The sequence below is a fragment of the Hypanus sabinus genome, chromosome 26 (assembly GCF_030144855.1).
Source record: "Hypanus sabinus isolate sHypSab1 chromosome 26, sHypSab1.hap1, whole genome shotgun sequence".
NCBI lineage: Eukaryota > Metazoa > Chordata > Chondrichthyes > Myliobatiformes > Dasyatidae > Hypanus > Hypanus sabinus.
Window position 1 is genome coordinate 29,948,378 of NC_082731.1, and position 10,892 is coordinate 29,959,269.

Here is a 10,892-nt window from a genome sequence, read left to right on the forward strand (position 1 = left end):
TGTATTCAAGAAAGTTTCCTTAATCAGTACATAGAAATCCCAGCAGAGTGTCTGCGATACTTGATTTCTTATTCAGGAATGAGACAGGGCAGGTGACAGAAGATTGTGTACGGGAACATTTTGCATCTACTGATCATAATGCCATTACTTTCAAAATAAATATGGAAAGAAGATAGATCTGGTTCCTAGGTTCAGATTCTAAATTGGAGAAAGGCCAATTTTGATGGTATCAGAGAGGATCTGGTAAGTGTGAATTGGGACAGGCTTTTCTCTGGCAAAGGTCTACTTGGTAAGTGGAAATCTTTCAAAAGTGAAACTTTGAGAGAACATTGCTTGTATGTGCCTGTCAGAATTAAAGGCAACAACGACAGGTTTAGGAAATCTTGGTCTTCAAGAGATGCTGAGGCGCTAATTAAGAAGAAAAGGGGAGTGGACAGCAGGTATAGGCAGGTAGGAACAAATGAGGTACTTATGGAGTGTAAAAAATGTAAGAAAACCCTAAAAAGAAATAAGAAGGGTTAAAAGAATGGACGAGGTTGCCCGAGCAGACAAAGTGAAGGGGAATCCTAAGGGATTCTACAGATATGTTAAGAGCACAATGACTGCAAGGAACAAAGATGGTCCTCTCGAAGATCAGAATGGTAATCTCTGCATGGAGACAAAGGGGATGGGGAAATCTTAAATGGATTTGTTTGCATCTGTATTTACTTGGGAGACGAACAAAGAGTCTATAGAAGTGAGGCAAAGCAGAAGCAAGGACATGGACCCTTTACAGATTACAGAGGAGGAGATGTTTACTGTCTTTAAGCAAATTAAGGTGGATAAATTCCCAGGGCCTGACAAGATGTTCCCTCTGACCCTGTGGAAGGAAAGTGCAGAAATTGCAGGGGGTTGGTGGCTGGCAGAGATATTTAAAACATCCTTAGCTCCAGGTGAGGTATAGCTGACATTGTTCCACTGTTTAAAAAAGGCTGTAAAAATAAACCAGGAAATTATAGGCCAGTGAGCCTGACATCTGTACTGGGAAAGTTATTGGAAGTTATTCTAAGGGACCAGATATATGAGTTTTTGGACTGACTTGGATTGATTAAGGACAGTCAGCATGGCTTTGTGTCTAACCAATCTTATGGAGGTTATTGAGGAAGTTACTAGGAAAGTTGATGAAGACAAGGCAGTGGCTGTTAGCAACATGAACCTCAGCATGGCATTTGACAAGGTCCCACATGGGAGGGTGGTCAGGAAGGGTCAGTAGCTCGGCATTCAAGATGAGGAAGTAAATTGGATTAGTCATTGGCTTTGTGAGGGAAGCCAGAGACTGATAGTCAATGGTTGCCTCTCTGACTGGAGACCTGTGCCTCAGGGATTGATGCTGAGTCCACTGCTGTTTGTCATCTTTATCAATGATTTGGATGACATTGTGGTTAACTGGATCAGCAAATTTACAGTTGACCACAAGACAGAAGGTGTAGCAGACAGCAAGGAATACTATCAGAGCTTGCAGTGGGATCTGGACCGGCTGGTAAAATGGGCTGAAAAATGGCAGAGGGAATTTAATGCAGACAAGTGTGAGGTGTTGCACTTCGATAGGATCAGCCAGGGTAGGTCTTACACAGTGAACGATAGGACACTGAGGAGTGCAGTAGACAAAGGGATCTGGGAACACAGGTCCATAATTCATTGAAAGTGGAGGCACAGGGAGATAGGATCTCAAAGAAATGTTATGGCACACTGGCCTTCATAAATCAAGGTATTGAGTATAGGAGACAGGATGTTATGTTGTGACTAGATGGGCCTGTTTTCTATGACTCAATGACTGTCTGACAGTGACCAAGACCAGCCAGTCTGTGTCTGCATTGCTTGGAGTTATTGACAGTCTGCAGAACATTTTCAGCTGACATGGACTGCCTATATCCATCAAATCAGGTAATGGACCTCAATTCAGAAGTCCAATTACAGGGAATATTGTAAGAGTAATGGAATCAAATGACTGAGAACAGTGCCCAAAGTGGGCTCAGGCAATTGGTGAAGTGAAGCGCCAAAATACATCACTGATGGAAAGGATGAGGTCCTGCCTGATTGGAAATGTGAACTGAGACTGTGGACAGATGTGTGGAACATGCCAACACGGGGAAAAGTCCACCTGAACTTCTCACAACCACAAAGTGAGAGGGATGTTACCACATCAAGGAGGTACACACAACAGAACTGGAAGTACGGGGTCAGGACCCAGAACGAAGAGGAAAATTCAGGCTGTATGCAGACAGCCACAGAGGAGCTCAAAAGTCTATTGTCAAAGTTGGGGACACTGTGCTTATCCAGCAAGAAAAAGTGGACAAATTCGCCACACCTTTCAACATAGCACACAGGGTGATGAGGAAAACAGGAAAACCAGTGGTAGTTGAATCTCCAGCTGGAGTGCAGTATGCAAGGAACACCACATATGGAAAAAGTTCAACACAAGGACTTTCGGCAAACAGGAGGAAATTCAAGGACTTCGCAATGAGATACTGAGAGGGGATGATGGACAGTTACGTATAAGTTCAGTTTCACTGTAAGCAAAATCCATTACCAGACTTTGAAAGCAAAGAGAAACTGGTGGAGAGACCTCAAAGGGTTAGGAAACAACCTCTGAAGTTTCACAGTTTTGTTAAGTAGAAAGTAGAGCTTAATTTGTGGGTTTGTAACAATGTAAACTGTTGTAAGTGGAAAATGAAGTTTTCAGTTCCAGAGTTATTAAGTTGAAACAGAAAATGTGTTGGTTATAGTCATGCATTTCAGAGAATACTGTTGAATTGAAATGATTAAATCTGTGAGTTGAATGTGTTCTAAGACATTGAAGTTCACTTCTCAGGTAAGGAGCAACACCAGGTATTGAAATGGTAAAGTCAGTTAATGTAGTTTGACACTTGTCAAGTTCGGTGATGATGTCATCAGTCTGGGACAGAACAACACACAACGTGAGGGAGCATGGAAGCGAAAATAAGAAAAAAAGACACGTTCAGAGCATAAAGGATCGAGTCATGATATATGTACTGTCTAATTAATACTAAGATAGGTTGCAAATACACAACACCACCTTCTTGAGGCACCCCCTGTTGAAGGTGTCATCAACACTGGACGGTGCTCGGTGCCCATGATAGAGCTGGCTGAGTTTACAACTTTCTGCAGCTTTTACCGATTGTGAAGTAGTTAGAATGTTCTCCATGCTACATCTGTAGAAATCTGCGAGAGTCTTTACTGACATACCAAATGTACTCAAACTCCAAATGAGATGCAGCCACTGTCATGTCTTCTTTGTGATTGCATCAATATGCTGGACCAAGGACAGATCATCAGAGATATTAACACCCAGGAACTGGAAACTGCTCACCCTTTCCACTGCTGATCCCTCAATGAAGACTGGTGTGTGTTCCCACGACTTCCCCTTCCTGAGACAGGAAGGTTTCAGGAAATGTTGTCTTTGGTCAGAAACTGCATTTCTCATTGCAATTCACAGCTCCGATACTGCATTTTATTGGCATTCCAGCAGCTAAATGTCACGTAGCTGGGCCACTGACCTGCAGTCCCTGCTGTGACCTGACTGGCTCCTTGATGTTTGATTTTGTTTTCTCAGTCAAAGGTTGTAAGCAGAGATGAGCAACCCACTCTGCAAACAAACCTGATTTCATTCCAATGTACAATTCTGTACAAATTGAGCTTCAGGATGAGTCTGAGCTGAAGTTGCCAAGCCAGCTGACAGCAGATATTGTCCAGTTTGTAAATTTTCTATTTCTCATCTACAGAGTTGTCTGTCTTTATCCAAAATCCCTCCATTGAAGAGATGTGGATCAACCAGACCGCTACTCTGGTGTGTATGATTGTGGGTGCTGATCTGAGCCAGGTCCAAATCCACTGGCAGGTGAACGAGGGGGAGAAAATCAAAGCAAACGTGACCAAAAATCTGAGAGAGGAAGGAACCCGAGACACAGTGATCAGCCAACTCCAGACCAGTGTGGAGGAGTGGGCCAGTGGGATGGAGTACACTTGCTCTGCCCAACAACCTTCTTCAACCTCACCAGTATCAGCACGGAGAAAAAGTACCAAAGGTGGGCAAGAGGTCAGCGATTAAAATGGACAACGTTGTTACCTCAGTAAAAATGTCTGACATTTCCATTGTTTGCCCATCAGTTCCAGTGGAGACAAAAGGTCCCAAAGTCAGACTGCTGCCACCACCAGAGGGGGAGACCAAGAGTGGGAACATGGTCACCCTCGAGTGTGTTGCCTCTGGATTCTACCCGAACCAAATAACCATCACCTGGGAGAAAGGGGACTCTCTGATCTCTTCCAACATCAGTGTGAGACCAGCTGCTCTGGAACAGGCAGGGACTTTCATTGCCAGCTACGTCCTGACCGTGAGACCAGAGGAGTGGAAGGAAGGCTCAGTTTTCAGATGCACAGTGTCTCATCCCCCCTCCAACACCAGCGTCAGGCTGGATGTGAAAAACATTCAAGGTATGATTCTGAGATTCACTCCGCTGTTGACATCCTCTGCCACAGCCACAACCCAGGGCCAAGCAAGGTCAATAGGTAACGGCAAGTGTGGCATTGTTGTAGTTGTGTGAGTGGATTAATAATGCAGAGGCAGAGAGTGGGAAAGAATCAGATTTCATCCGATGGTACTAGTACCAGGATCACTGACCTACAGTCTGTTCCCAAGCCTCAGGACAATGGCGTGAACACACAACCAGAGGTGACTGTGCACAATTCTGGTTTTAGATTACAAACTGTTTCACTCATGTTCTTTGGTTTCTTCCTACTCTGTTTACCTATATCCATCAATCCCACAGCAAACTCTTCACTGCTCTGTGATCGGCCGGCTGGAGCAGAGCAAGGAATGCCGGCCTTGTCAGAGAGGGAATGATGAAATAATGACTGCAGGATCAATGTTTGCACACCAGCGTCTCAGAGACATGAAGCAAGATTATCTGTCAGCAGAACTGGAGGAACTGAGTTTCACTGGAGCAGGCATTGTAGAATGTAACTGGACACCAGACAGTTGTTGAGTTCCAGTAAACCAGAGAGATGCACAGTACTCAGCCAGGCACAGAACTAGTGCTGAAGCAATGGTACACAGTACACTTGTGATGCTGTCGCAATGTTATCTCTTTCTCTGTCCATAAATGTTCTCTAACCTGCTGAATACTTTCCACAATTTCCCTTTCATTTCCAAATGTAAAAACCTTTACATTTTAGATGTGGAGAGATCACAAGTGATGTAAGCGTTGGCCTGGATGGAGTAAGAGCAGAATATTCCCGGTAAACATTTCAAGAAAAAAAGGCCTTTCCCAATAGGAACCCTCTGAAGTTACCCTTCCCCGCCAGATGAGATGGAAAGAAGTTGGGTCACTGGGTTCTCTGCAGCAGAGATTCCCGTGGACAGAGTGGCCGACAACTCCAATTGTCAACCTTCAACTGATGGTGTGGTTCACCTCACTGAAACAAGCAAGATTACCTGCAAGTCTTTTCTTATTAGCTCAAAATGGAAATATAGATTTCATGACTAAATACATCAAAATAAATTATCAACATTTCTAAGATCCTGCAGTTATTGTTAAAACTTCTGTGTGTCAGGTCTGATCCTGTTGGAAACTTGTGTAGACAACTTGAGAGGTTAAATGTCAGCCTGTGTTTGTGTAATCAAAATTCAATAAAGAAGATATGGAAAGCATTCGGCTGCCAGTGTTCTGTGCCGGTATGTTTAGGATAAAAGTGTGTGACTTAAACATGAGGGGTGGGAAGTGTTGCCTGGTTGGTTCTGAGCTTCATTGTATAAGCAGTTAGACATTCAAGTAGATATAGGTATATGTGTATTATAGTTTCCACTGTGCAAATGATGGAACATTCTGGATTGGTCCACAGTTTGAAATATGCAAAGTTAATTGACAGGGAAAGGTATTTTATCACCTTTCTGAAGACATTTGGTGAACTCACTCAGAAAGTGGAGAGTTACAGAAAGAAAGAACAATATGTAGCCAGTGATGCCCTGGGACCTGCAGCAATGTGTTCAGTGCTGACACTATTCACTGGATCAAAGAGTCAAAGGTTCATTTATTGTCAATATTGTATAATATATGGATAGATTATCATCTATCCATATACAACTCTGAAATTTGATTCTCCAGATAGCCAAGAAAACAAAGAAAGTATATGAAAATTGTTCGGAGAAACACAGCAAACCCACCACCCATATAAATAAGAACAGCACCTGACCATCACCCCCCAAAAACACCCTCTCCCACACAAAACGGAACAGAAACATCAAACCCCAAAAGGCAACCCTCCCCCCCACAAAAGGCTAACAGAACACCAACCCCCAAACACCCTCCCCTCACACAGCACAACAGTCCGATCCATAAACACAGAACCACAACACCATCTCTGATATCACCGACATTCATTGTAAGAGCAGAGAGGGACACCACACGAGGCAGAGGCCGACCCGCCTGTCACAGCGAGCCACACAGCAACAGGCCGCTCACAGCATCCATCTCCAGCAGTGATCAAAAAGCAAACAGTCAGTGCTGATATTGGGCAGATACCCACATGACAACTTTGCCACTCACATAACACTGGCAAATCTATCAGCACTCTGTAAGGTTTTAACTACAGAGATAATATTCGATGAAATGAATAGGCAAGAGCCAACTCAAGGTCTTGGGACTACATCTAGGAAGGGACAAACTGTCTTGGAGAGAGTGCTGAGCATACATGCACTCCCCAGTGCAAATTACAAGATGGGATGATGTTAAATGAGAGCGTAGCTTCTGTAATGAAGAACACTAATGGAAGATCTGGTCAATATTTTTGGTGGAGCGAACATAGTCGATGAGGAGAAACTAGTTCATTTAGTTCTCCCCAGGGGCTCCCAAGTTACAAATGACATGCTGTAAGGAAATGTGACTCAACTCATCAAGTTAAGTCGAGTTTATTGTCATGTGCACAAGTACCTTGAGGTGCAGGTAAAATCAGAAATTTGCTGCCAGCATCACAGGCATGTAGCTTCAGACAACACACTAAATCCTAATTTTACATAAATCATCCAAGACATGAAGAGGGAAAAAAGGCAGTGCAGGACAATACATTCATGCAAAGAAAAACAGACATTCAACTTGAAGAGGTTCATGGAAGTTTGGAACAGTCTTCCACAATGTCAGGTCTGTAGGTCAATTTAAACATGAGAGTGAATAGACAATAGACAATAGGTGCAGAAGTGGTTTGGATAATCCCAGGGATCAATGGATCTGAGGAAAAATCAGGCCAATGCAGTTGGTCAAAGATCAACTACAATGTCATTGAATGGTGGAACTGACTCAGGCCTCCTGTGTTCCTGTCTTCCGTTTGTCTTGACGTGATGAGGATGTTGTTGATCTTCAGGAAACATCAACTCTCTCACTTTCTCAATTCTTTCAGAAACCTGCACAGACTTGACAGGAGAGGAGGGGAAGGAAGAACAGGGACACGTGGATGGAGATGACAATGTGCCTACAGTTGCTGCCTTTGCCGTTCTGTTCATCATCAGTTTCCTCTACAGCACCTTCGTCACCGTTGTCAAGGTAACTAATTGACTAACGGAGGCATCCCATGAAACCCAAACTTTCACCTTCCTTATCTCACCACATTGCATTCTCTGACACTGCAACCCCAACGACAGCACAATCAACAGACAATGCAGTCTTGAGGCCCCTCACAACCCCTGGGACTTTACACCTTTCTTCTTCACTCCGAGCCTCTGGGCCTTGATAAGCAGAAGGTGGCAGAATGTGAATGGGTATTTGGGGCAACAATTGTGAACTTAAGGAAATCAAGCAAGAGTTGTATTGAGAGAACAGCAGGGTAAGGGTCAGAGGAGGTTGATTTGGTAGATGAATGTGTGGCTGAGGAACTGGTGTAGGGGGCAGGGTGTCAGATTTCTGGATCACTGTGATCACTGCTGGGGAAGGTGCGACCTGTACAAAAGGGATGAATAACACCTGAACCTGAGGGAGACAAATATCCTTGTGGGCAGGTTGGCTAGAGCTGTTCAGGTGGGTTTAAACTAATTTGGCGGGGGATAGGAAATGGAGTGATAGGGCGGAGGACCGAGTCATTGGTTTACTAACAGAGGCAGTGTGTAGTGAGATTGCTAGCAAGCAGGGACTGATGATCGGGTTAAAATGCAGTCAACAGGATGAGTTGCAATGTAAAAGGAGGACAAGATAGAATTCAATGCATGCTGTATATGGAATAATGTAGATGAACGTGTGGCACAGCTACAGATTGGATTGCATGATGTTGTGGCATCACTGAATCATGGCTGAAAGAAGATTACAGCTGGGAGCTTAGCTGGCAGGTAGGTAGAGGGGGTGGGTTGGCTCTGTTGGTAAAAAATGAAATCAAATCAATAGAAAGAGATGACATAGGATCAGAAGGTGTAGAATCATTGTGAGTAGAGTTAAGGGATTGCAAGGGTAAAAAGACCCTATAAAGAACAGTGGCAAATATGTGTCTACTAATTACAACAGGAGATAGAAAATGCATGTCAAAAGGGCAATGTTACAATAGTCATGGGGGATCTCAATATTCAGGTAGATTGGGAACATCAAGTTGATGCTGGATCTCAAGAGTGGAAATTTGTAGAATGCCTGCAAGATGGCTTTATAAAGTAGATCATTGTTGAGCACATCAGGGGATTAGCAATCCTGGATTGGGCGTTGTGCAGTGAACTGGAATTGATTAGAGAGCTTAAGGTAAAGGAACCCTTAGGGTCCAGTGATCATAATATGATAGAACTCACTCTGCAAATTGAAAAGGAGAAGCTAGAGTCAGATGTATCAGTATTACAGTGGAATAAAGGGAGTTGCAGAGGCATGAGAGAGGAACTGGCCAAAATTGATTGGAAGGGGACATTGGCAGGGATAACAGCAGAGTAGCAATGCCTGGAATTTCCCTGAGTAATTCAGAAGGCACAGGATAGACACATCCCAAAGAAGAAGAAGTATTCAAAATGCAGGATGACACAACCATGGCTGACAAGAGAAGTCAAAGCCAACATGAAAGTCAAATACAGGCATATAATAGTGCAAAAATTAGTGGGAAATTAGAGGATTGGGAAGCTTTTAAAAATCAACAGAAGACAACTAAATAAAGTCAGAAAGAAAAAGACTGAATACAAAGGTAAGATAGACAATAATATTACAGAGGATACCAAAGGTCTCTTCACATACGTAAAGTGTAAAAGAGAGGTGAGAGGAGATATTGGAGCGCTGGAAGATAATGCTGGAGAGGTAGTAATGGGAGATCAGGAAATGGTGGATGAACTGAATAAGCACTTTGCATCAGACTTCACTGGGGAAGGCACTAGCAGTATGATGGAAGCTCAGGAGTGTCGGGGGAAGAAGTGAGTGTATTTACCAGGGAAAAGGTGCTTTGGAAACTGAAAGTCAGCTGGATCAGATGGTCTACACTCCAGGATTCTGAAAGAGGTGGCTGAAGAGATTATGAAGGCGTTAGTAATGATCTTTCGAGAATCACTAGATTCTGGCATCGTTCTGAAGAACTGGAAAATTGTAATTGTCATGCCACTCTTCAAGAAGGGAGAGAGGCACACAAAAGGAAATTCTAGCCCAGTTAGCCTGACCTCAGTGGTTGGGAAGATGTTGGAGTGGATTGTTAAAGATGGGGTTTCTGCTCCTATGACTTATGGTCTTACTCGGGACATAAAACTTTAGCCCAACTATGTATCACACTAAAGGTCTGAACTGGTACTCAGATTCATGTTTTGTGGTGACCTCAGAGAATACTGACATACTCCTCTTCATGGGCTTCCATCTCCTGGAATGAGGACAGACCGCCTGTTATTTAGTTCACCTGTCCTCACAGGTTCAGGTCTGTGCTGCACCTTGTCACTCACAATATCATACTCTCCTGTCTGTATTTCAGGCTCAGCAGTGACCAACAGATACACACCCCACATTCAGACAAGAGATCCCCGTGTGGCTGCGATGTTTAGAAATGGAGTCTCCATCTCACTCACTCGGCAATCCGAGGCTACTGCACTGCAACTGCTCATTTCAGAAAATAAACCTCTAAATGCACCGGGGATGCCAGATGGGAAATGGGGGCACAGAGCCGGTTAGGTGGGCGGAGGGACAGCAGTGGATGATACATTGGAAAAATGGCAGGATATGTGACACTGGAGGGGGTATACAGGAGGGGAGAGGAAGCTAATGTTAAGGCTTGGGAATGGGGAGCAGGGGATGAGGGTGTAGTTTGTGATGGAGAGGAGGGAGGTGAGGAAGAAGGTAAAATGAGAGGGGGAGTGTGGTGGAGAGTGGGTTTGAGATCTTGCTCTGTCAAATTTTGTAAATCAGATGTTGTGGAAACCATTGCCTGTAGCTTTTCCTTCAGTTTTCTGCTGGAGTTTATGTCATGATTTGAAATTGTATTAATTAAAATATCAAAAAGGAGACAATGAAGTGACTGGAGTTGATAAAATTGAGGAAAGCCATTCATCCCATCTTAGATCCGTCATCACTGCAGTGACTTCACCTGCCTCCAAGTACGTGGGTAATGCATCCCGAGACAAGTATCGGAGAGATTTCCAGCCTGTAATATATGAATGTAGCACTACACATACTACTCCCATTTATGAGGGATTTCTCACAGTGGGAATACTGGGGTGCTGCACCCAAAAAAGATATTCAGGACAACAGAGGCTCATTTGGAAGAGTTTCTCAGAACCCTGTTACACATCCCAGAGCCAGATATTGATGGAATGTTTCATAACAAGTGTCTCAATCCAATATTTCAACACATTATCCTAAATCTCCATACTCCACGTCCCATAAAACTGTGGGTACAGGAGCTTCTCCATT

At 43.7% G+C, this 10,892-nt stretch overlaps 1 gene segment (V, D, J or C); it reads left to right on the plus strand.

Annotated features, from left to right (window-relative positions):
- The first annotated feature begins 2,743 nt into the window (after positions 1 to 2,743).
- On the plus strand, positions 2,744 to 10,432 carry LOC132381358 (immunoglobulin heavy constant gamma 4-like). The segment is given in 4 exon segments: positions 2,744 to 4,085; positions 4,168 to 4,491; positions 7,450 to 7,592; positions 9,958 to 10,432. Coding segments are annotated over 4 exon segments (744 nt in total).
- The last annotated feature ends 460 nt before the right edge of the window (positions 10,433 to 10,892 follow it).